Source organism: Oncorhynchus masou, chromosome 1 (genome assembly GCF_036934945.1).
Source record: "Oncorhynchus masou masou isolate Uvic2021 chromosome 1, UVic_Omas_1.1, whole genome shotgun sequence".
In the NCBI taxonomy this organism is placed as follows: domain Eukaryota; kingdom Metazoa; phylum Chordata; class Actinopteri; order Salmoniformes; family Salmonidae; genus Oncorhynchus; species Oncorhynchus masou.
The window spans coordinates 72,643,656-72,670,502 of NC_088212.1; the positions used below are offsets into that span (position 1 = coordinate 72,643,656).

The 26,847-nt window shown below is 42.5% G+C and overlaps 3 protein-coding genes across 3 annotated transcripts; all 3 read right to left on the bottom strand.

Moving 5' to 3' along the window:
- Positions 1–5,219: 5,219 nt before the first annotated feature.
- On the bottom strand, positions 5,220–9,609 carry LOC135543061 (intestinal mucin-like protein). Its single transcript, XM_064970176.1, has 11 exons — positions 9,418–9,609; positions 8,540–8,722; positions 8,225–8,396; positions 7,735–7,982; positions 7,358–7,541; positions 7,163–7,270; positions 6,539–6,608; positions 6,317–6,447; positions 5,928–5,962; positions 5,472–5,640; positions 5,220–5,290 (listed from the first exon to the last, which is right to left on the bottom strand). The coding sequence occupies exons 1-11, from the start codon at positions 9,607–9,609 to the stop codon at positions 5,220–5,222; spliced, it is 1,563 nt and encodes a 520-aa protein (XP_064826248.1).
- Positions 9,610–12,320: 2,711 nt separating this feature from the next.
- Positions 12,321–14,948, bottom strand: LOC135543158 (mucin-5B-like). The gene is made up of 4 exons (XM_064970283.1): positions 14,749–14,948; positions 14,285–14,361; positions 12,786–13,875; positions 12,321–12,423 (listed from the first exon to the last, which is right to left on the bottom strand). Exons 1-4 carry the CDS (start codon positions 14,946–14,948, stop codon positions 12,321–12,323), a joined length of 1,470 nt encoding a protein of 489 aa, XP_064826355.1.
- A 10,538-nt stretch (positions 14,949–25,486) lies between these two features.
- Positions 25,487–26,720, bottom strand: LOC135543238 (mucin-2-like). The gene is made up of 3 exons (XM_064970401.1): positions 26,699–26,720; positions 25,958–26,561; positions 25,487–25,640 (listed from the first exon to the last, which is right to left on the bottom strand). Exons 1-3 carry the CDS (start codon positions 26,718–26,720, stop codon positions 25,487–25,489), a joined length of 780 nt encoding a protein of 259 aa, XP_064826473.1.
- Between the last annotated feature and the right edge of the window lie 127 nt (positions 26,721–26,847).

Sequence of the window (26,847 nt, forward strand, 5' to 3'; positions counted from 1 at the left end):
ACCACAGATGTACATGTTACTGCCAAAATAAAGGAATTAATTGAGTAAATGAGGGATACAAATTGAAAAGCAGGTGCTTCCACACAGATGGGGCTCCTGAGTTAATTAAGCAATTAACATGGTCGTGTGTGTGTGTGTGTGTGTGTGTGTGTGTGTGTGTGTGTGTGTGTGTGTGTGTGTGTGTGTGTGTGTGTGTGTGTGTGTGTGTGTGTGTGTGTGTGTGTTTCAGTCACCAGATCTCAACCCAACTGAACACCTATGGGATATTCTGGAGCGGAGCCTGAGACAGTGTTTTCCACCGCCATCAACAAAACAACAAATTATGGAATTTGTCATGGAAGAATGGTGTTGCATCCTTCCTATAGAGTTCCAGACACCTGTAGAATTTATGCTGAGGCGCATTGAAGTTTTTATGTTCTAACACACAATTAAGACACTTTATGTTGGTGTTTCCTTCATTTTGGCAGTTCTGTAAAGCCAAATCCTGCTTGGTTTTAGTGGTTTTCCTGCCATGAATGTAACACATGACATTAAATATTGTACCGTCAGTTGATCAGTTGATCAACATTTGTGGAAGAATTGCCTTTTTCAGAGGTCAATCATCTAACTTTTTTTTATCATCCATTGCTGACAGAGCCGACCAGAGCCGACAGAGCCGACCAGAGCCGACCTATGTGTGAAATGATCATATCTGTATATGATCATGTCTACATTAATCTGCTATAGGGAAGAATCTGTTGCAGGTGTGTAGTTTAGTACTTTTTGTATCTGACCCATCTTTATATTGGACAATGGAATATTCATAGTGGTCAATCTGGAATTCATAAAGAGCTCAAACCTCACTACCGTACCTAGGGCGCTCTACCAACATGCTATTGACTGATTTATGACTGATAATTGGCCCAGCCTTTAAATGTCTTTCTGGCCGCCTAGGCTATGTATTATGCCCTTGTGTCTACACCCCAGGTGGTTTCTTTCCTAACAAAGCCTTCGCTGACTGAATAGCCTATCCATCCTTCCCCACCCATCCCCACCTAGGTCTTGCCAGAGGCTGTGTGCGGCTCCACCTTACCCAAAGGCTTCAACAATGTTTGATGATTTTAGCAGCTCTGGGTTGCGTATTTGACTGCTCTATCGTCATAGCTATACTTGGTTTATGTATAGAACCATTATTACACAAGCTCTGGGTAAATAGATTGAGGTTAAGTGTAAACTCAATTCAGCGTACAGAAGTAATATTAAACAGCGCAAGTTGATGAGCACTTTGAATAACTCAAACAAACTGTGATGATTTATGGGTGACAGCTTCATGTTAAGTGTAACTAAAGGTTAGATTGAGGTAGGTTGATACAGGGACCTTTATGTAAAAGTAAGTGTAATATTAAAACATGTTGAATAGAGTGGGAGAAATGACTCAGGATTAACTATCCAGGGTGGAGCACACAGTTAAGCAACATATGTTTACTGTTTATTGGCTATATAGGCTAGTAAAGAGAGGTTCCCTAACAACACCATGTTTGAGAAATGTTTACGTTAAAAAAAAAATAGTTTTGCTTAATTATTTTACTAATTGATTTAGGTATTTTACTGTCCCTGGTCTAATTATGTCAAACATATGACCCACTGTCTGTGAGCTCAGAGTTCCTTTTTGATGACTTGGCAGCAAGTATACAGTGCCTGGAGCTGGGTAAAACTAATAAACAGTCCTAGTATTATGGCCTTTGGGCAATGGGGTCCCTATTAAGTTGACCCTACCTGTTCTACTGCTTACTTTTAATCTCACAGGAATGTTGTTTGCCTACATAGGTGGGACTTTCAATGTTGATTCAGCGTCAATACAATTAGCATTGAAATGTGTATCTAATCCACTCCACCTCAAGGCATAATCTTCTAAAAATCTGTCTACCCTGCCCATAGCGACACACAGACTTTTATTTAAATAAATTGTATGTTTTTGAAAATCATTCTCTTTCATGTTAGGGGCTTCAAAAAAACTGTAGAAAGTATTTTTCCTTTTAAACAGCCTCAACTAACTAAAAGATGTCAGCAAAATGTCCTTTTGGACACCAACACTTGTTGTGCTAGTTGTAGACAAGTCAGTACAACATGATCATGTTATAAAGCAGTCCGAGTGCTCTTTTCTGCAATATTAGTTTTGATTTGAATCAAGTCTATTTCACATTTTGTCTGATTGTTGTGAGGTTATATCATTGGTAAGGTAAGTCATCTGTAACAAAGGACTGGTTATAATAGCAAAATAGTTATTTAATTCCCTCCAACTAAGGTGGGAACCTTCTCATTTCTGTTCACGCAGTTTGACAAACACTATCAAAAACATTTGAAATAAATTGTTTAAGTGCATAATACTTTATTACATTATTAGTCCATCAAAGATGAAAATGTGTCTTTAGTACTGTATAGAGAGGAGCACAGGGTCAGCCACAGTGCTGTCCCCGGATATATCTAGAGGTTGGCTAAGTGCGTTGCTCAAGGACAACAGTAGGAAGTGGCGCCAGGGATCTGAAACCAGCAACCTTTAGATTACTGATCCGTTTTTCTGAACTAACACCATCGGAAATTGAGTGTTTAACACTTTGAATTGTGGTTGTTTGTCTGGAATAGGATAAGCCATTGTTGAACTGGGTGTCTGCAATCAAATATTTCCCAACTTAATTTCAAAAGGAATGAAAACAAGAACGTGGTATATATGCATAGCCTATTGCCAACTTTATTTATGTGTTTTGAATGGCTAAAACAAAAGTAAATTTGACAAAAAAGCTGAAACTTTTTCTCCTTCTAGGAGATTACTTTGCAGGAAAGTGAACAACTTGAGCATAAATAGAGAACTAATCTAAGCAGTAAAGGGATGGTAGTGGAGAGTCATTCATCTTCTCCTGCGTCGTGACCTTGCGACCTGGGTCGCCTCTGGGGTCACGCACTCTGTCCTCTGGCAGCCACATTTATTGATGTGAATGTAGGAGTGGTTGAACTTTGACCCGTCTGGGCAGATCATCTCCACTTCCTTCTTGGTGGTGGATACTTCCCGACAACAGGCACAAGAGCGCTCCATCATGTTGGCCTCAAGAGAATACCTGAAAACATAAAGGAGAGGCGATGTTATTATGTGGATGTAGTGATGGTAGCAGTTGTAATTATATAACATTGGCTGTGTTTAAACAGGCAGCCGAATTCTGATGTTATGACCAATCAGATGAGCTCTGTTGACAATAATTGGGCAGAATATCAGCATAGGGCTGCCTTTGTAAACACAGCCATTGTAACATAACATATTAGTGAAAATATAATTTGTAGTTTGCATTTAGACAGGCAGCCCAATTATATTTAATTGGGAGTATAAATGTGTTAGTGTTCCTGAAATATTTCAGGAATGATCAAAATACTCACATGGCGTAGGTGCCACAGGATCCTCCGCATGTTGTCACTTCCACCTCGTTTGCAGACTTGCACCCATTGCTGTCCAGGTACACTTTTCCCTTTGTCACGTTGCATGGCTTATATTTTTTAACACCTGCACACAAAAGTGACGTTTTCAAAGCTAAAATACCTTTTTCAATGCCTGATAAAGGGCAAGAATGATTTACAAATGTCTATCAAAAAGGATGGTGTTAAAAAGACACTCACAGACATGGCAGCAACCATCTGGAGCAATGACTTCAGTTCCCTTAAAAACAAGAAAATGGAAGAATAAACAAGAACATTTTTAGGTCACTGACGTAGCGTTTACCAAACTCACTCCACATGTTTTTCAGTGCAGTGTTCTTGCATTGTTCACTTTACGCAACAGGTGTAAATAACCTCACATAAATACACAGTAGGTACGCAACAGGCCTTGGTCTGAGCGACTGGGCATATTTAAACTGTATTTCACAAGTATCAATTTGCACATTGTCCAGTTTTTAAATGGGCCAATTTCCCAGACCCAGATAATTTGCCAGATAGTTATTGTAACTCACGGGTAGACAATCTTCTGGGTGGAAGTCAGGGCACATGGTCTTAGCCTCAATTGGGATGAGTTGGCCCATAATCTTTACGCACTCAAACTTGAGACACTTGTCTCCAGATGGTATCCAGATGGAACCAGGCTGTAGAGGTGAGAATATGAAATATATTAACAGAAGATTCTTCAAATGATAAAAGATAAGATATACTATAGTTATTTTGTGTAACACTTGAGTGCTAGATTAAAATTACATGTTGATCTTTTTAAATAATCAAGGGAAATAGGACTGTATGTTTTATGAAATGTAAAAAGTAACAAAAAATTGCGAATCTGTGTGAGAGATAAATAATGCTGCCTGATGCTATTTTACCTGAATAGTGTGTGTGGTATTATCTGGCAGCATAACCACACAGCTTGTCTGTACACACTTCCCACAACACTGCCCAGGAACAGCTTGATGATCAAAGCCCTGAAAGGAAGAAGACAGACCAGAGAGGAGAAAACCTTTATGATGTGCACATGATCTCTCTTATACCAATTTGTGATCCTGGTAACTCACTAGTAAATTACACTTATCCAGTAGTAGTCCAATAGTGGACGCAGAGGAATCAGTGTTATTATAATATTTTTACATGGATAAGGACTCACATTACACTAAGTATGTTGAATTACATAATGAGGCTAAAGTGTGTAGATGTGTCAATGGAGATTACTTACCTGCTGGCAGTGAGTGTCACATTCAGTAGGTTGACACTCAATGATATGTAGATGGGATTGGGCATCCACTCTGTCACCACACACACAATTCTTACACTTGTCCCCAGGAACATTGGCACCTGGCTGGAATGAGAAAATAGAATATTTCAATGTAAAATCTATGAATTGAGATGCTTTTTTTGTCCTATCTAATCTCAGACATGGATTGACCATAACATTTTGATGACACCCTGATAGCCTAATGAAGGTATTTGTTTAGTTTAACTTATTTATTTTTTAATGTATGCAAGTAAAATAACATTGTCCTCTTTTAATAAGTTACATTCAAAAGTGTTGATAATTTATAAGTGGTGGGACTGGCCAAATAACATAGCATAGAACGCATCCGCACCTGATATTCAGTGTTGTTAAACACACAGACATCCTTTGGCACTGTGGGGAAAAGAACATGGACAATCACTCAATACTGCAACTAACATGTTGGGATTTCTATAATATGCACAAATACTGTACACACACTCAAGCACATGCAAACTCATACTCACTGCATTGATACGTTGGGCAGCAGACTCCCATAGTTGCCTCTATCTCGAATCCGACTGGACAAGTTATCTTGGAAGTAGAGCATCGTGTGACATCACACTCTGTTTGGAAAGAAACAACTATTGTTTTAAAAAATATGCAAGTGGCCACATTGGTTGGATATGTTAGGTAGTCACCAAAAATATAAATATTTTTACAGAGTTGTTCCAAAGCCCCCATAAAGAGCATATTATCCAAAGAAGTCACTCACCGCATTTGTCCTTTTGACAACAGTCAACGGTTTCTACGACCTTAACTTGGCCCTCCTGATCACAGGTGAGAGGAGGCTGATGTTGGCATGCCACCGGCTGGCACTGGATTTCCAGACTGTATGGGTCACATACACAATCCTGGCAGTTGCTCACCCAGGTCTCATTGGCCTGCAATGAGGAATAGTTTAAGCACATCAAGGTTTGTATGGACACTACCAGTACAAGGTTCAATCATTTAGTGTGTGGAATCATAAATTACTGAAGCGCTATGTTCTATGAAAAGCACTATGGAAATGTAATACATTATTATTATTATTATAGTTATTATTATTGCATACATTATTATACATGATTGTTAAAAGTGAACTACCCACATGATGTTAATGTGTATATCAGAAATTAATAGTTGTTCTTCCCTCCTAAAACCAGTGAGTGAAATTCAAACACAATTTTACCTCTTTCCATTCTCCATTTGGCAACGGACAAATATCTGATGAACCAAAGAGAAAAAAATACATTAAAAAAAAAGTCATTGAAGTCCATTCCACTACTTCGTTTTGATAATGTACTGTATGTACCGGAAGCACTTGATAAAATCAATATCAATCCAAATAAACCAAAACCAACACCATTGAAGTACCTGAAAAATGCTGTGGACATTTTTTTTAACATATTTTTTTACAAAAAGCTAAACCAGCTTTCAAAAGACAACTACAGTAGGAACGAACAATTAACACTTTGTGCTTCCCAAAGTGAAGGCCAGCAGGATGTAGCTACTATCACAGCACAATACTGTAAGTCACCACACCCTCAATATACAATGATGTTATTTGACCATTCTTACCACAGCTGGGGATACAGTAGTTTGAGCTGGAACTCATCAAAGTGGTACCAGGAGGGCAATAGCATCCCTCCAATTGTATATCTCCCATGATGCTGAACTCATTTTGAGTCTGGATGAATTTAAAATTGTACCTGCAGAGATATTCAAAAGAAGTTTCAATAGCTGAGAGACTTTTCCTAGTCGTTATACCCATCCACTGAACAACAACAGCATTATACATACCAGGCATTACAGGTTGGTTCAACTTGTGGACCGCAGGCATTATAAACCTTGGGTTTCTCGCATGTGAAGTCTGTAGCAGGTGAGATAAAAAGGTTAATTACCAATAAGCTACATCATAGAGAGGTTGTCTGAGCTTTATGGTCTTGAGGAGTGACCTACTTACCACATTGTCCATTTGTATAATTTCTCCACTCAATACAGACTCCTGCTTGTGCACATGCATCAGCATAGGTCTGCAAGCTGGTGCAGCCAATGGTAACATCATCCATATGGCACACATCAAAGATACATGCCACAAGGAATGGCTCGTAGGGGATTATCTTATGGCAACTCTCAAAGACCCTTGAAAAGATGTCATGCTTCAGTTAGAGTAGATATTTAAATATGTTATTTCACTTTGTTTCGTCATCAGGCTTTGTCAAATGATTGCCGTGTTTTAGTATGTCAAGGTATTGTTCGCACTGAGATTATTCTGATTGAGAGGTTATCGATGATACAGAGATTTATTGTGAATACTAATTGCTACTTACTTGCTTTGAATGAGATGACAAATGGGTGGATTGCAGCCTCGTGGTTGTGTTGGTGTCGGTTCTGGTGGTGGTGGTGGTGGTGGTGTGCACTGACTGTTATTGTGGTCAGCAACATGCCATTGGTGTGCCATGTCTGGACAAGATGAATCGATAGTTCCATTTGGCAAGCGGCAGTCATCTGTCCGGTTGTTGTCACATGTACCTGAATAAGATTGAAAACCATCGTTAGACAATGAGACATCATGGGGTAATCATGGCAACAGAGTGACCATAAAACACCTGTACTTACCACACTGTCCCTCAGTATTGCCACTGAACTTGTCCCAGGGCAGGTATATGCTAAACATAAGACCAGTGAAAGACACCTTGGCATTAATTGCTGGTATGACTAAAAGGGTCTCAATTCCGTTGTCTGTGATGCGGAAGTCCTTGGTCTCATATGCCGGGATGATGCGTTGCTGGTTTACATAAATCTAAGACAAAAATATTAAGAGATCGACAAAATGGTTACAATAATTTCTATACCCAATATCTCCTATATCTAATACATAGAGGAAGTATATCCATCTTAAATTAAAGCTAATCAATATTTAAGCTAATCGAAAATGTAATCTCTATTCTAGGAAAAATGTCTTAAATATACAGTATTTGAGATATTTCAATTACCAGACTTGTGAAAACTCCATCAACGTCCTTCTTGGTCATGAATATCTTGTAAGATTGGTAATAAATTGTCAGAGACTGAGGACAGGAAAGTCCATCTGGGGCATCACAATAGTAATTGTCGATTACCACACTGAAATTGTACTTTGGCAGGATTTCTTTGACCAAGACGTAAGAACAATTTCCTTGGAAGCCATAGTATGTTCCATCAAAGGTGACATAGTGAGGGTCTCCCCAACCATAGCAGATACCTTAGTAAGAAGAGAACAATTAGCATTTAGAAGGACACGGATATGGAATGTTTTATGCTAAATTAATAGTGTGGTGCTGAAATGTTTCCAATGTGAGACATGTACATGTACTGCTATTAACTATAAGGTAACTCTATACCAGTCAAGAGTAAGGATTATTTTTCCGATTTTGAACTAAAATCGCTAAAGTACAATTTGTAAAACAAAGAATAAACATTTTTTTAAATTTGTTGTGAACTTACATTGACACTCATAGTGGAAACAGCATCCAGATTCGTCATACACTTTGATCGGAGGATAGTTATTTTCACATGTTATTGGCTTCGGAGTCTCACAATGTACATGCTCATAAAAAACTTTCCCGTTGGTGCATGTTCCGTTGGTGCACTGGTTATGTTTCCAGCTTTCACCATTCTACAAACACAGAAAAATATTAGGCTTGCAGGAAATGTCTTCAAAATCATACAATTTATGTATTTTTATTAATCACCCTTTTGTAAATAATAATTCCTATGAAATGTTTCCACAAAAGTTAATATCTATAGCAGAGTAAATACCTGTCTTGGAGGATGTACATAGTGGCAGTTTATCTCAATTTGATATTTTGAGGTGGTGGTTGGTCTTTCTGTTGTATGTGGTATTGTTGTTGTTGTTGGGAGCAGTGTAGTGGTGGGTGAAGTAGTGGTAACTGGGGTAGTTGTTACATCACATCTGAAGGAACGGGTTTCTACTTTGCAAGTCTTGTTGCAGAGACCAATGTAGCACCATCCATCACGGTCAGAGACATTGTAAACAATTGAGCCTGAAAGAATTTTGAAGAGTATTACATTTTGTACAATTGAACATGTATAATTCAATATAAACTGAACATTATGAATGGCTGAACTAATGGTAAAATACAAAAGGTTTCAAATGTGAAAAGGTGGAAAATAAAAACTTACCAACGGAGAAATCACGATTATTGAAATGGCAAAAACAAAGCACGTGTTCAGTGGATGTAAGTGTTGGTGATGTTGATCCACTAGATGTTCCAGGAAATGAGGTTGTAGGAAAAGTACTAGTTTTGGGTGGCTGAGTTGTTGTTGTTGTTGTCGTGGGAACAAATTCTGTGGTGATCGGGATGTGTGTTGTGGGAGGACATTGACAACATTTCACTCGTATCTCGTAATCAAAGCACTTTTGCTGAAGACCTTGCTCATTGTTTTTACAAATCAGTCCAACGGATGGATTGCAAGTCACGTCTTGGCCAAGCTGAGAGATCTGAAGTCCAGGGTATTGTTTTGCTCTACATTCAACTGCCTCTGGAGCTGAGCAAATGTGATAACCACTAGCAATGATGTTCTTAATGGATTCATTATCTCCACCTTCAGAGCCAGAGGTTGGCTGACCAAGGTTGATCCAGTCTGACCACACACAACTTTCTTCACCATTGCACTTGGTAGTTGATGCTCCTGTTGAGGTTGATGTAGGAGTAGAGGTTGGAGTTGTAGTAGAAGGCAGAGTTGTTGTTTTTGTGGTAGATGGAGCTGTCGAAGTTAAGCTTGTAGTAGTGGGTGTAGGAGTCGTGGTCGACAGAACTGTTGTTGTTGTTGTTGTTGTTGTCGGGATGTGTGTTGTGGGAGGACATTGACAACATTTCACTCGTATCTCGTAATCAAAGCACTTTTGCTGAAGACCTTGCTCATTGTTTTTACAAATCAGTCCAACGGATGGATTGCAAGTCACGTCTTGGCCAAGCTGAGCGATCTGAAGTCCAGGGTATTGTTTTGCTCTACATTCAACTGCCTCTGGAGCTGAGCAAATGTGATAACCACTAGCAATGATGTTCTTAATGGATTCATTATCTCCACCTTCAGAGCCAGAGGTTGGCTGACCAAGGTTGATCCAGTCTGACACACACAACTTTCTTCACCATTGCACTTGGTAGTTGATGCTCCTGTTGAGGTTGATGTAGGAGTAGAGGTTGGAGTTGTAGTAGAAGGCAGAGTTGTTGTTTTTGTGGTAGATGGAGCTGTCGAAGTTAAGATTGTAGTAGTGGGTGTAGGAGTCGTGGTCGACAGAACTGTTGTTGTTGTTGTTGTTGTTGTCGGGATGTGTGTTGTGGGAGGACATTGACAACATTTCACTCGTATCTCGTAATCAAAGCACTTTTGCTGAAGACCTTGCTCATTGTTTTTACAAATCAGTCCAACGGATGGATTGCAAGTCACGTCTTGGCCAAGCTGAGAGATCTGAAGTCCAGGGTATTGTTTTGCTCTACATTCAACTGCCTCTGGAGCTGAGCAAATGTGATAACCACTAGCAATGATGTTCTTAATGGATTCATTATCTCCACCTTCAGAGCCAGAGGTTGGCTGACCAAGATTGATCCAGTCTGACCACACACAACTTTCTTCACCATTGCACTTGGTAGTTGATGCTCCTGTTGAGGTTGATGTAGGAGTAGAGGTTGGAGTTGTAGTAGAAGGCAGAGTTGTTGTTTTTGTGGTAGATGGAGCTGTCGAAGTTAAGATTGTAGTAGTGGGTGTAGGAGTCGTGGTCGACAGAACTGTTGTTGTTGTTGTTGTTGTTGTCGGGATGTGGGTTGTGGGAGGACATTGACAACATTTCACTCGTATCTCGTAATCAAAGCACTTTTGCTGAAGACCTTGCTCATTGTTTTTACAAATCAGTCCAACGGATGGATTGCAAGTCACGTCTTGGCCAAGCTGAGAGATCTGAAGTCCAGGGTATTGTTTTGCTCTACATTCAACTGCCTCTGGAGCTGAGCAAATGTGATAACCACTAGCAATGATGTTCTTAATGGATTCATTATCTCCACCTTCAGAGCCAGAGGTTGGCTGACCAAGGTTGATCCAGTCTGACCACACACAACTTTCTTCACCATTGCACTTGGTAGTTGATGCTCCTGTTGAGGTTGATGTAGGAGTAGAGGTTGGAGTTGTAGTAGAAGGCAGAGTTGTTGTTTTTGTGGTAGATGGAGCTGTCGAAGTTAAGCTTGTAGTAGTGGGTGTAGGAGTCGTGGTCGACAGAACTGTTGTTGTTGTTGTTGTTGTTGTCGGGATGTGTGTTGTGGGAGGACATTGACAACATTTCACTCGTATCTCGTAATCAAAGCACTTTTGCTGAAGACCTTGCTCATTGTTTTTACAAATCAGTCCAACGGATGGATTGCAAGTCACGTCTTGGCCAAGCTGAGCGATCTGAAGTCCAGGGTATTGTTTTGCTCTACATTCAACTGCCTCTGGAGCTGAGCAAATGTGATAACCACTAGCAATGATGTTCTTAATGGATTCATTATCTCCACCTTCAGAGCCAGAGGTTGGCTGACCAAGGTTGATCCAGTCTGACCACACACAACTTTCTTCACCATTGCACTTGGTAGTTGATGCTCCTGTTGAGGTTGATGTAGGAGTAGAGGTTGGAGTTGTAGTAGAAGGCAGAGTTGTTGTTTTTGTGGTAGATGGAGCTGTCGAAGTTAAGCTTGTAGTAGTGGGTGTAGGAGTCGTGGTCGACAGAACTGTTGTTGTTGTTGTTGTTGTTGTCGGGATGTGTGTTGTGGGAGGACATTGACAACATTTCACTCGTATCTCGTAATCAAAGCACTTTTGCTGAAGACCTTGCTCATTGTTTTTACAAATCAGTCCAACGGATGGATTGCAAGTCACGTCTTGGCCAAGCTGAGCGATCTGAAGTCCAGGGTATTGTTTTGCTCTACATTCAACTGCCTCTGGAGCTGAGCAAATGTGATAACCACTAGCAATGATGTTCTTAATGGATTCATTATCTCCACCTTCAGAGCCAGAGGTTGGCTGACCAAGGTTGATCCAGTCTGACCACACACAACTTTCTTCACCATTGCACTTGGTAGTTGATGCTCCTGTTGAGGTTGATGTAGGAGTAGAGGTTGGAGTTGTAGTAGAAGGCAGAGTTGTTGTTTTTGTGGTAGATGGAGCTGTCGAAGTTAAGCTTGTAGTAGTGGGTGTAGGAGTCGTGGTCGACAGAACTGTTGTTGTTGTTGTTGTTGTTGTCGGGATGTGTGTTGTGGGAGGACATTGACAACATTTCACTCGTATCTCGTAATCAAAGCACTTTTGCTGAAGACCTTGCTCATTGTTTTTACAAATCAGTCCAACGGATGGATTGCAAGTCACGTCTTGGCCAAGCTGAGCGATCTGAAGTCCAGGGTATTGTTTTGCTCTACATTCAACTGCCTCTGGAGCTGAGCAAATGTGATAACCACTAGCAATGATGTTCTTAATGGATTCATTATCTCCACCTTCAGAGCCAGAGGTTGGCTGACCAAGGTTGATCCAGTCTGACCACACACAACTTTCTTCACCATTGCACTTGGTAGTTGATGCTCCTGTTGAGGTTGATGTAGGAGTAGAGGTTGGAGTTGTAGTAGAAGGCAGAGTTGTTGTTTTTGTGGTAGATGGAGCTGTCGAAGTTAAGATTGTAGTAGTGGGTGTAGGAGTCGTGGTCGACAGAACTGTTGTTGTTGTTGTTGTCGGGATGTGTGTTGTGGGAGGACATTGACAACATTTCACTCGTATCTCGTAATCAAAGCACTTTTGCTGAAGACCTTGCTCATTGTTTTTACAAATCAGTCCAACGGATGGATTGCAAGTCACGTCTTGGCCAAGCTGAGAGATCTGAAGTCCAGGGTATTGTTTTGCTCTACATTCAACTGCCTCTGGAGCTGAGCAAATGTGATAACCACTAGCAATGATGTTCTTAATGGATTCATTATCTCCACCTTCAGAGCCAGAGGTTGGCTGACCAAGGTTGATCCAGTCTGACCACACACAACTTTCTTCACCATTGCACTTGGTAGTTGATGCTCCTGTTGAGGTTGATGTAGGAGTAGAGGTTGGAGTTGTAGTAGAAGGCAGAGTTGTTGTTTTTGTGGTAGATGGAGCTGTCGAAGTTAAGATTGTAGTAGTGGGTGTAGGAGTCGTGGTCGACAGAACTGTTGTTGTTGTTGTTGTTGTTGTCGGGATGTGGGTTGTGGGAGGACATTGACAACATTTCACTCGTATCTCGTAATCAAAGCACTTTTGCTGAAGACCTTGCTCATTGTTTTTACAAATCAGTCCAACGGATGGATTGCAAGTCACGTCTTGGCCAAGCTGAGAGATCTGAAGTCCAGGGTATTGTTTTGCTCTACATTCAACTGCCTCTGGAGCTGAGCAAATGTGATAACCACTAGCAATGATGTTCTTAATGGATTCATTATCTCCACCTTCAGAGCCAGAGGTTGGCTGACCAAGGTTGATCCAGTCTGACCACACACAACTTTCTTCACCATTGCACTTGGTAGTTGATGCTCCTGTTGAGGTTGATGTAGGAGTAGAGGTTGGAGTTGTAGTAGAAGGCAGAGTTGTTGTTTTTGTGGTAGATGGAGCTGTCGAAGTTAAGCTTGTAGTAGTGGGTGTAGGAGTCGTGGTCGACAGAACTGTTGTTGTTGTTGTTGTTGTTGTCGGGATGTGTGTTGTGGGAGGACATTGACAACATTTCACTCGTATCTCGTAATCAAAGCACTTTTGCTGAAGACCTTGCTCATTGTTTTTACAAATCAGACCAACGGATGGATTGCAAGTCACGTCTTGGCCAAGCTGAGAGATCTGAAGTCCAGGGTATTGTTTTGCTCTACATTCAACTGCCTCTGGAGCTGAGCAAATGTGATAACCACTAGCAATGATGTTCTTAATGGATTCATTATCTCCACCTTCAGAGCCAGAGGTTGGCTGACCAAGGTTGATCCAGTCTGACCACACACAACTTTCTTCACCATTGCACTTGGTAGTTGATGCTCCTGTTGAGGTTGATGTAGGAGTAGAGGTTGGAGTTGTAGTAGAAGGCAGAGTTGTTGTTTTTGTGGTAGATGGAGCTGTCGAAGTTAAGATTGTAGTAGTGGGTGTAGGAGTCGTGGTCGACAGAACTGTTGTTGTTGTTGTTGTTGTTGTCGGGATGTGTGTTGTGGGAGGACATTGACAACATTTCACTCGTATCTCGTAATCAAAGCACTTTTGCTGAAGACCTTGCTCATTGTTTTTACAAATCAGTCCAACGGATGGATTGCAAGTCACGTCTTGGCCAAGCTGAGAGATCTGAAGTCCAGGGTATTGTTTTGCTCTACATTCAACTGCCTCTGGAGCTGAGCAAATGTGATAACCACTAGCAATGATGTTCTTAATGGATTCATTATCTCCACCTTCAGAGCCAGAGGTTGGCTGACCAAGGTTGATCCAGTCTGACCACACACAACTTTCTTCACCATTGCACTTGGTAGTTGATGCTCCTGTTGAGGTTGATGTAGGAGTAGAGGTTGGAGTTGTAGTAGAAGGCAGAGTTGTTGTTTTTGTGGTAGATGGAGCTGTCGAAGTTAAGATTGTAGTAGTGGGTGTAGGAGTCGTGGTCGACAGAACTGTTGTTGTTGTTGTTGTTGTTGTCGGGATGTGTGTTGTGGGAGGACATTGACAACATTTCACTCGTATCTCGTAATCAAAGCACTTTTGCTGAAGACCTTGCTCATTGTTTTTACAAATCAGTCCAACGGATGGATTGCAAGTCACGTCTTGGCCAAGCTGAGAGATCTGAAGTCCAGGGTATTGTTTTGCTCTACATTCAACTGCCTCTGGAGCTGAGCAAATGTGATAACCACTAGCAATGATGTTCTTAATGGATTCATTATCTCCACCTTCAGAGCCAGAGGTTGGCTGACCAAGGTTGATCCAGTCTGACCACACACAACTTTCTTCACCATTGCACTTGGTAGTTGATGCTCCTGTTGAGGTTGATGTAGGAGTAGAGGTTGGAGTTGTAGTAGAAGGCAGAGTTGTTGTTTTTGTGGTAGATGGAGCTGTCGAAGTTAAGCTTGTAGTAGTGGGTGTAGGAGTCGTGGTCGACAGAACTGTTGTTGTTGTTGTTGTTGTTGTCGGGATGTGTGTTGTGGGAGGACATTGACAACATTTCACTCGTATCTCGTAATCAAAGCACTTTTGCTGAAGACCTTGCTCATTGTTTTTACAAATCAGACCAACGGATGGATTGCAAGTCACGTCTTGGCCAAGCTGAGAGATCTGAAGTCCAGGGTATTGTTTTGCTCTACATTCAACTGCCTCTGGAGCTGAGCAAATGTGATAACCACTAGCAATGATGTTCTTAATGGATTCATTATCTCCACCTTCAGAGCCAGAGGTTGGCTGACCAAGGTTGATCCAGTCTGACCACACACAACTTTCTTCACCATTGCACTTGGTAGTTGATGCTCCTGTTGAGGTTGATGTAGGAGTAGAGGTTGGAGTTGTAGTAGAAGGCAGAGTTGTTGTTTTTGTGGTAGATGGAGCTGTCGAAGTTAAGCTTGTAGTAGTGGGTGTAGGTGTAGGAGTCGTGGTCGACAGAACTGTTGTTGTTGTTGTTGTTGTTGTCGGGATGTGTGTTGTGGGAGGACATTGACAACATTTCACTCGTATCTCGTAATCAAAGCACTTTTGCTGAAGACCTTGCTCATTGTTTTTACAAATCAGTCCAACGGATGGATTGCAAGTCACGTCTTGGCCAAGCTGAGAGATCTGAAGTCCAGGGTATTGTTTTGCTCTACATTCAACTGCCTCTGGAGCTGAGCAAATGTGATAACCACTAGCAATGATGTTCTTAATGGATTCATTATCTCCACCTTCAGAGCCAGAGGTTGGCTGACCAAGGTTGATCCAGTCTGACCACACACAACTTTCTTCACCATTGCACTTGGTAGTTGATGCTCCTGTTGAGGTTGATGTAGGAGTAGAGGTTGGAGTTGTAGTAGAAGGCAGAGTTGTTGTTTTTGTGGTAGATGGAGCTGTCGAAGTTAAGATTGTAGTAGCTGGTGTAGGAGTCGTGGTCGACAGAACTGTTGTTGTTGTTGTTGTTGTTGTCGGGATGTGTGTTGTGGGAGGACATTGACAACATTTCACTCGTATCTCGTAATCAAAGCACTTTTGCTGAAGACCTTGCTCATTGTTTTTACAAATCAGTCCAACGGATGGATTGCAAGTCACGTCTTGGCCAAGCTGAGAGATCTGAAGTCCAGGGTATTGTTTTGCTCTACATTCAACTGCCTCTGGAGCTGAGCAAATGTGATAACCACTAGCAATGATGTTCTTAATGGATTCATTATCTCCACCTTCAGAGCCAGAGGTTGGCTGACCAAGGTTGATCCAGTCTGACCACACACAACTTTCTTCACCATTGCACTTGGTAGTTGATGCTCCTGTTGAGGTTGATGTAGGAGTAGAGGTTGGAGTTGTAGTAGAAGGCAGAGTTGTTGTTTTTGTGGTAGATGGAGCTGTCGAAGTTAAGCTTGTAGTAGTGGGTGTAGGAGTCGTGGTCGACAGAACTGTTGTTGTTGTTGTTGTTGTTGTCGGGATGTGTGTTGTGGGAGGACATTGACAACATTTCACTCGTATCTCGTAATCAAAGCACTTTTGCTGAAGACCTTGCTCATTGTTTTTACAAATCAGACCAACGGATGGATTGCAAGTCACGTCTTGGCCAAGCTGAGAGATCTGAAGTCCAGGGTATTGTTTTGCTCTACATTCAACTGCCTCTGGAGCTGAGCAAATGTCATAACCACTAGCAATGATGTTCTTAATGGATTCATTATCTCCACCTTCAGAGCCAGAGGTTGGCTGACCAAGGTTGATCCAGTCTGACCACACACAACTTTCTTCACCATTGCACTTGGTAGTTGATGCTCCTGTTGAGGTTGATGTAGGAGTAGAGGTTGGAGTTGTAGTAGAAGGCAGAGTTGTTGTTTTTGTGGTAGATGGAGCTGTCGAAGTTAAGCTTGTAGTAGTGGGTGTAGGAGTCGTGGTCGACAGAACTGTTGTTGTTGTTGTTGTTGTTGTCGGGATGTGTGTTGTGGGAGGACATTGACAACATTTCACTCGTATCTCGTAATCAAAGCACTTTTGCTGAAGACCTTGCTCATTGTTTTTACAAATCAGACCAACGGATGGATTGCAAGTCACGTCTTGGCCAAGCTGAGAGATCTGAAGTCCAGGGTATTGTTTTGCTCTACATTCAACTGCCTCTGGAGCTGAGCAAATGTGATAACCACTAGCAATGATGTTCTTAATGGATTCATTATCTCCACCTTCAGAGCCAGAGGTTGGCTGACCAAGGTTGATCCAGTCTGACCACACACAACTTTCTTCACCATTGCACTTGGTAGTTGATGCTCCTGTTGAGGTTGATGTAGGAGTAGAGGTTGGAGTTGTAGTAGAATGCAGAGTTGTTGTTTTTGTGGTAGATGGAGCTGTCGAAGTTAAGCTTGTAGTAGTGGGTGTAGGAGTCGTGGTCGACAGAACTGTTGTTGTTGTTGTTGTTGTTGTCGGGATGTGTGTTGTGGGAGGACATTGACAACATTTCACTCGTATCTCGTAATCAAAGCACTTTTGCTGAAGACCTTGCTCATTGTTTTTACAAATCAGTCCAACGGATGGATTGCAAGTCACGTCTTGGCCAAGCTGAGCGATCTGAAGTCCAGGGTATTGTTTTGCTCTACATTCAACTGCCTCTGGAGCTGAGCAAATGTGATAACCACTAGCAATGATGTTCTTAATGGATTCATTATCTCCACCTTCAGAGCCAGAGGTTGGCTGACCAAGGTTGATCCAGTCTGACCACACACAACTTTCTTCACCATTGCACTTGGTAGTTGATGCTCCTGTTGAGGTTGATGTAGGAGTAGAGGTTGGAGTTGTAGTAGAAGGCAGAGTTGTTGTTTTTGTGGTAGATGGAGCTGTCGAAGTTAAGCTTGTAGTAGTGGGTGTAGGAGTCGTGGTCGACAGAACTGTTGTTGTTGTTGTTGTTGTTGTCGGGATGTGTGTTGTGGGAGGACATTGACACAACATTTCACTCGTATCTCGTAATCAAAGCACTTTTGCTGAAGACCTTGCTCATTGTTTTTACAAATCAGTCCAACGGATGGATTGCAAGTCACGTCTTGGCCAAGCTGAGCGATCTGAAGTCCAGGGTATTGTTTTGCTCTACATTCAACTGCCTCTGGAGCTGAGCAAATGTGATAACCACTAGCAATGATGTTCTTAATGGATTCATTATCTCCACCTTCAGAGCCAGAGGTTGGCTGACCAAGGTTGATCCAGTCTGACCACACACAACTTTCTTCACCATTGCACTTGGTAGTTGATGCTCCTGTTGAGGTTGATGTAGGAGTAGAGGTTGGAGTTGTAGTAGAAGGCAGAGTTGTTGTTTTTGTGGTAGATGGAGCTGTCGAAGTTAAGATTGTAGTAGTGGGTGTAGGAGTCGTGGTCGACAGAACTGTTGTTGTTGTTGTTGTCGGGATGTGTGTTGTGGGAGGACATTGACAACATTTCACTCGTATCTGTTGAGGTTGATGTAGGAGTAGAGGTTGGAGTTGTAGTAGAAGGCGTAATCAAAGCACTTTTGCTGAAGACCTTGCTCATTGTTTTTACAAATCAGTCCAACGGATGGATTGCAAGTCACGTCTTGGCCAAGCTGAGAGATCTGAAGTCCAGGGTATTGTTTTGCTCTACATTCAACTGCCTCTGGAGCTGAGCAAATGTGATAACCACTAGCAATGATGTTCTTAATGGATTCATTATCTCCACCTTCAGAGCCAGAGGTTGGCTGACCAAGGTTGATCCAGTCTGACCACACACAACTTTCTTCACCATTGCACTTGGTAGTTGATGCTCCTGTTGAGGTTGATGTAGGAGTAGAGGTTGGAGTTGTAGTAGAAGGCAGAGTTGTTGTTTTTGTGGTAGATGGAGCTGTCGAAGTTAAGCTTGTAGTAGTGGGTGTAGGAGTCGTGGTCGACAGAACTGTTGTTGTTGTTGTTGTTGTTGTCGGGATGTGTGTTGTGGGAGGACATTGACAACATTTCACTCGTATCTCGTAATCAAAGCACTTTTGCTGAAGACCTTGCTCATTGTTTTTACAAATCAGTCCAACGGATGGATTGCAAGTCACGTCTTGGCCAAGCTGAGCGATCTGAAGTCCAGGGTATTGTTTTGCTCTACATTCAACTGCCTCTGGAGCTGAGCAAATGTGATAACCACTAGCAATGATGTTCTTAATGGATTCATTATCTCCACCTTCAGAGCCAGAGGTTGGCTGACCAAGGTTGATCCAGTCTGACCACACACAACTTTCTTCACCATTGCACTTGGTAGTTGATGCTCCTGTTGAGGTTGATGTAGGAGTAGAGGTTGGAGTTGTAGTAGAAGGCAGAGTTGTTGTTTTTGTGGTAGATGGAGCTGTCGAAGTTAAGCTTGTAGTAGTGGGTGTAGGAGTCGTGGTCGACAGAACTGTTGTTGTTGTTGTTGTTGTTGTCGGGATGTGTGTTGTGGGAGGACATTGACAACATTTCACTCGTATCTCGTAATCAAAGCACTTTTGCTGAAGACCTTGCTCATTGTTTTTACAAATCAGTCCAACGGATGGATTGCAAGTCACGTCTTGGCCAAGCTGAGAGATCTGAAGTCCAGGGTATTGTTTTGCTCTACATTCAACTGCCTCTGGAGCTGAGCAAATGTGATAGCCACTAGCAATGATGTTCTTAATGGATTCATTATCTCCACCTTCAGAGCCAGAGGTTGGCTGACCAAGGTTGATCCAGTCTGACCACACACAACTTTCTTCACCATTGCACTTGGTAGTTGATGCTCCTGTTGAGGTTGATGTAGGAGTAGAGGTTGGAGTTGTAGTAGAAGGCAGAGTTGTTGTTTTTGTGGTAGATGGAGCTGTCGAAGTTAAGCTTGTAGTAGTGGGTGTAGGAGTCGTGGTCGACAGAACTGTTGTTGTTGTTGTTGTTGTTGTCGGGATGTGTGTTGTGGGAGGACATTGACAACATTTCACTCGTATCTCGTAATCAAAGCACTTTTGCTGAAGACCTTGCTCATTGTTTTTACAAATCAGTCCAACGGATGGATTGCAAGTCAAGTCTTGGCCAAGCTGAGAGATCTGAAGTCCAGGGTATTGTTTTGCTCTACATTCAACTGCCTCTGGAGCTGAGCAAATGTGATAACCACTAGCAATGATGTTCTTAATGGATTCATTATCTCCACCTTCAGAGCCAGAGGTTGGCTGACCAAGGTTGATCCAGTCTGACCACACACAACTTTCTTCACCATTGCACTTGGTAGTTGATGCTCCTGTTGAGGTTGATGTAGGAGTAGAGGTTGGAGTTGTAGTAGAAGGCAGAGTTGTTGTTTTTGTGGTAGATGGAGCTGTCGAAGTTAAGATTGTAGTAGTGGGTGTAGGAGTCGTGGTCGACAGAACTGTTGTTGTTGTTGTTGTTGTTGTCGGGATGTGTGTTGTGGGAGGACATTGACAACATTTCACTCGTATCTCGTAATCAAAGCACTTTTGCTGAAGACCTTGCTCATTGTTTTTACAAATCAGTCCAACGGATGGATTGCAAGTCACGTCTTGGCCAAGCTGAGCGATCTGAAGTCCAGGGTATTGTTTTGCTCTACATTCAACTGCCTCTGGAGCTGAGCAAATGTGATAACCACTAGCAATGATGTTCTTAATGGATTCATTATCTCCACCTTCAGAGCCAGAGGTTGGCTGACCAAGGTTGATCCAGTCTGACCACACACAACTTTCTTCACCATTGCACTTGGTAGTTGATGCTCCTGTTGAGGTTGATGTAGGAGTAGAGGTTGGAGTTGTAGTAGAAGGCAGAGTTGTTGTTTTTGTGGTAGATGGAGCTGTCGAAGTTAAGCTTGTAGTAGTGGGTGTAGGAGTCGTGGTCGACAGAACTGTTGTTGTTGTTGTTGTTGTTGTTGTCGGGATGTGTGTTGTGGGAGGACATTGACAACATTTCACTCGTATCTCGTAATCAAAGCACTTTTGCTGAAGACCTTGCTCATTGTTTTTACAAATCAGTCCAACGGATGGATTGCAAGTCACGTCTTGGCCAAGCTGAGAGATCTGAAGTCCAGGGTATTGTTTTGCTCTACATTCAACTGCCTCTGGAGCTGAGCAAATGTGATAACCACTAGCAATGATGTTCTTAATGGATTCATTATCTCCACCTTCAGAGCCAGAGGTTGGCTGACCAAGGTTGATCCAGTCTGACCACACACAACTTTCTTCACCATTGCACTTGGTAGTTGATGCTCCTGTTGAGGTTGATGTAGGAGTAGAGGTTGGAGTTGTAGTAGAAGGCAGAGTTGTTGTTTTTGTGGTAGATGGAGCTGTCGAAGTTAAGCTTGTAGTAGTGGGTGTAGGAGTCGTGGTCGACAGAACTGTTGTTGTTGTTGTTGTTGTTGTCGGGATGTGTGTTGTGGGAGGACATTGACAACATTTCACTCGTATCTCGTAATCAAAGCACTTTTGCTGAAGACCTTGCTCATTGTTTTTACAAATCAGACCAACGGATGGATTGCAAGTCACGTCTTTGGCCAAGCTGAGAGATCTGAAGTCCAGGGTATTGTTTTGCTCTACATTCAACTGCCTCTGGAGCTGAGCAAATGTGATAACCACTAGCAATGATGTTCTTAATGGATTCATTATCTCCACCTTCAGAGCCAGAGGTTGGCTGACCAAGGTTGATCCAGTCTGACCACACACAACTTTCTTCACCATTGCACTTGGTAGTTGATGCTCCTGTTGAGGTTGATGTAGGAGTAGAGGTTGGAGTTGTAGTAGAAGGCAGAGTTGTTGTTTTTGTGGTAGATGGAGCTGTCGAAGTTAAGCTTGTAGTAGTGGGTGTAGGAGTCGTGGTCGACAGAACTGTTGTTGTTGTTGTTGTTGTTGTCGGGATGTGTGTTGTGGGAGGACATTGACAACATTTCACTCGTATCTCGTAATCAAAGCACTTTTGCTGAAGACCTTGCTCATTGTTTTTACAAATCAGTCCAACGGATGGATTGCAAGTCACGTCTTGGCCAAGCTGAGCGATCTGAAGTCCAGGGTATTGTTTTGCTCTACATTCAACTGCCTCTGGAGCTGAGCAAATGTGATAACCACTAGCAATGATGTTCTTAATGGATTCATTATCTCCACCTTCAGAGCCAGAGGTTGGCTGACCAAGGTTGATCCAGTCTGACCACACACAACTTTCTTCACCATTGCACTTGGTAGTTGATGCTCCTGTTGAGGTTGATGTAGGAGTAGAGGTTGGAGTTGTAGTAGAAGGCAGAGTTGTTGTTTTTGTGGTAGATGGAGCTGTCGAAGTTAAGCTTGTAGTAGTGGGTGTAGGAGTCGTGGTCGACAGAACTGTTGTTGTTGTTGTTGTTGTTGTCGGGATGTGTGTTGTGGGAGGACATTGACAACATTTCACTCGTATCTCGTAATCAAAGCACTTTTGCTGAAGACCTTGCTCATTGTTTTTACAAATCAGTCCAACGGATGGATTGCAAGTCACGTCTTGGCCAAGCTGAGAGATCTGAAGTCCAGGGTATTGTTTTGCTCTACATTCAACTGCCTCTGGAGCTGAGCAAATGTGATAACCACTAGCAATGATGTTCTTAATGGATTCATTATCTCCACCTTCAGAGCCAGAGGTTGGCTGACCAAGGTTGATCCAGTCTGACCACACACAACTTTCTTCACCATTGCACTTGGTAGTTGATGCTCCTGTTGAGGTTGATGTAGGAGTAGAGGTTGGAGTTGTAGTAGAAGGCAGAGTTGTTGTTTTTGTGGTAGATGGAGCTGTCGAAGTTAAGCTTGTAGTAGTGGGTGTAGGAGTCGTGGTCGACAGAACTGTTGTTGTTGTTGTTGTTGTTGTCGGGATGTGTGTTGTGGGAGGACATTGACAACATTTCACTCGTATCTCGTAATCAAAGCACTTTTGCTGAAGACCTTGCTCATTGTTTTTACAAATCAGACCAACGGATGGATTGCAAGTCACGTCTTGGCCAAGCTGAGAGATCTGAAGTCCAGGGTATTGTTTTGCTCTACATTCAACTGCCTCTGGAGCTGAGCAAATGTGATAACCACTAGCAATGATGTTCTTAATGGATTCATTATCTCCACCTTCAGAGCCAGAGGTTGGCTGACCAAGGTTGATCCAGTCTGACCACACACAACTTTCTTCACCATTGCACTTGGTAGTTGATGCTCCTGTTGAGGTTGATGTAGGAGTAGAGGTTGGAGTTGTAGTAGAAGGCAGAGTTGTTGTTTTTGTGGTAGATGGAGCTGTCGAAGTTAAGCTTGTAGTAGTGGGTGTAGGAGTCGTGGTCGACAGAACTGTTGTTGTTGTTGTTGTTGTTGTCGGGATGTGTGTTGTGGGAGGACATTGACAACATTTCACTCGTATCTCGTAATCAAAGCACTTTTGCTGAAGACCTTGCTCATTGTTTTTACAAATCAGTCCAACGGATGGATTGCAAGTCACGTCTTGGCCAAGCTGAGAGATCTGAAGTCCAGGGTATTGTTTTGCTCTACATTCAACTGCCTCTGGAGCTGAGCAAATGTGATAACCACTAGCAATGATGTTCTTAATGGATTCATTATCTCCACCTTCAGAGCCAGAGGTTGGCTGACCAAGGTTGATCCAGTCTGACCACACACAACTTTCTTCACCATTGCACTTGGTAGTTGATGCTCCTGTTGAGGTTGATGTAGGAGTAGAGGTTGGAGTTGTAGTAGAAGGCAGAGTTGTTGTTTTTGTGGTAGATGGAGCTGTCGAAGTTAAGCTTGTAGTAGTGGGTGTAGGAGTCGTGGTCGACAGAACTGTTGTTGTTGTTGTTGTTGTTGTCGGGATGTGTGTTGTGGGAGGACATTGACAACATTTCACTCGTATCTCGTAATCAAAGCACTTTTGCTGAAGACCTTGCTCATTGTTTTTACAAATCAGTCCAACGGATGGATTGCAAGTCACGTCTTGGCCAAGCTGAGAGATCTGAAGTCCAGGGTATTGTTTTGCTCTACATTCAACTGCCTCTGGAGCTGAGCAAATGTGATAACCACTAGCAATGATGTTCTTAATGGATTCATTATCTCCACCTTCAGAGCCAGAGGTTGGCTGACCAAGGTTGATCCAGTCTGACCACACACAACTTTCTTCACCATTGCACTTGGTAGTTGATGCTCCTGTTGAGGTTGATGTAGGAGTAGAGGTTGGAGTTGTAGTAGAAGGCAGAGTTGTTGTTTTTGTGGTAGATGGAGCTGTCGAAGTTAAGCTTGTAGTAGTGGGTGTAGGAGTCGTGGTCGACAGAACTGTTGTTGTTGTTGTTGTTGTTGTCGGGATGTGTGTTGTGGGAGGACATTGACAACATTTCACTCGTATCTCGTAATCAAAGCACTTTTGCTGAAGACCTTGCTCATTGTTTTTACAAATCAGTCCAACGGATGGATTGCAAGTGACGTCTTGGCCAAGCTGAGAGATCTGAAGTCCAGGGTATTGTTTTGCTCTACATTCAACTGCCTCTGGAGCTGAGCAAATGTGATAACCACTAGCAATGATGTTCTTAATGGATTCATTATCTCCACCTTCAGAGCCAGAGGTTGGCTGACCAAGGTTGATCCAGTCTGACCACACACAACTTTCTTCACCATTGCACTTGGTAGTTGATGCTCCTGTTGAGGTTGATGTAGGAGTAGAGGTTGGAGTTGTAGTAGAAGGCAGAGTTGTTGTTTTTGTGGTAGATGGAGCTGTCGAAGTTAAGATTGTAGTAGTGGGTGTAGGAGTCGTGGTCGACAGAACTGTTGTTGTTGTTGTTGTTGTTGTCGGGATGTGTGTTGTGGGAGGACATTGACAACATTTCACTCGTATCTCGTAATCAAAGCACTTTTGCTGAAGACCTTGCTCATTGTTTTTACAAATCAGTCCAACGGATGGATTGCAAGTCACGTCTTGGCCAAGCTGAGAGATCTGAAGTCCAGGGTATTGTTTTGCTCTACATTCAACTGCCTCTGGAGCTGAGCAAATGTGATAACCACTAGCAATGATGTTCTTAATGGATTCATTATCTCCACCTTCAGAGCCAGAGGTTGGCTGACCAAGGTTGATCCAGTCTGACCACACACAACTTTCTTCACCATTGCACTTGGTAGTTGATGCTCCTGTTGAGGTTGATGTAGGAGTAGAGGTTGGAGTTGTAGTAGAAGGCAGAGTTGTTGTTTTTGTGGTAGATGGAGCTGTCGAAGTTAAGCTTGTAGTAGTGGGTGTAGGAGTCGTGGTCGACAGAACTGTTGTTGTTGTTGTTGTTGTTGTCGGGATGTGTGTTGTGGGAGGACATTGACAACATTTCACTCGTATCTCGTAATCAAAGCACTTTTGCTGAAGACCTTGCTCATTGTTTTTACAAATCAGACCAACGGATGGATTGCAAGTCACGTCTTGGCCAAGCTGAGAGATCTGAAGTCCAGGGTATTGTTTTGCTCTACATTCAACTGCCTCTGGAGCTGAGCAAATGTGATAACCACTAGCAATGATGTTCTTAATGGATTCATTATCTCCACCTTCAGAGCCAGAGGTTGGCTGACCAAGGTTGATCCAGTCTGACCACACACAACTTTCTTCACCATTGCACTTGGTAGTTGATGCTCCTGTTGAGGTTGATGTAGGAGTAGAGGTTGGAGTTGTAGTAGAAGGCAGAGTTGTTGTTTTTGTGGTAGATGGAGCTGTCGAAGTTAAGCTTGTAGTAGTGGGTGTAGGAGTCGTGGTCGACAGAACTGTTGTTGTTGTTGTTGTTGTTGTCGGGATGTGTGTTGTGGGAGGACATTGACAACATTTCACTCGTATCTCGTAATCAAAGCACTTTTGCTGAAGACCTTGCTCATTGTTTTTACAAATCAGTCCAACGGATGGATTGCAAGTCACGTCTTGGCCAAGCTGAGCGATCTGAAGTCCAGGGTATTGTTTTGCTCTACATTCAACTGCCTCTGGAGCTGAGCAAATGTGATAACCACTAGCAATGATGTTCTTAATGGATTCATTATCTCCACCTTCAGAGCCAGAGGTTGGCTGACCAAGGTTGATCCAGTCTGACCACACACAACTTTCTTCACCATTGCACTTGGTAGTTGATGCTCCTGTTGAGGTTGATGTAGGAGTAGAGGTTGGAGTTGTAGTAGAAGGCAGAGTTGTTGTTTTTGTGGTAGATGGAGCTGTCGAAGTTAAGATTGTAGTAGTGGGTGTAGGAGTCGTGGTCGACAGAACTGTTGTTGTTGTTGTTGTTGTTGTCGGGATGTGTGTTGTGGGAGGACATTGACAACATTTCACTCGTATCTCGTAATCAAAGCACTTTTGCTGAAGACCTTGCTCATTGTTTTTACAAATCAGTCCAACGGATGGATTGCAAGTCACGTCTTGGCCAAGCTGAGAGATCTGAAGTCCAGGGTATTGTTTTGCTCTACATTCAACTGCCTCTGGAGCTGAGCAAATGTGATAACCACTAGCAATGATGTTCTTAATGGATTCATTATCTCCACCTTCAGAGCCAGAGGTTGGCTGACCAAGGTTGATCCAGTCTGACCACACACAACTTTCTTCACCATTGCACTTGGTAGTTGATGCTCCTGTTGAGGTTGATGTAGGAGTAGAGGTTGGAGTTGTAGTAGAAGGCAGAGTTGTTGTTTTTGTGGTAGATGGAGCTGTCGAAGTTAAGCTTGTAGTAGTGGGTGTAGGAGTCGTGGTCGACAGAACTGTTGTTGTTGTTGTTGTTGTTGTCGGGATGTGTGTTGTGGGAGGACATTGACAACATTTCACTCGTATCTCGTAATCAAAGCACTTTTGCTGAAGACCTTGCTCATTGTTTTTACAAATCAGTCCAACGGATGGATTGCAAGTCACGTCTTGGCCAAGCTGAGAGATCTGAAGTCCAGGGTATTGTTTTGCTCTACATTCAACTGCCTCTGGAGCTGAGCAAATGTGATAACC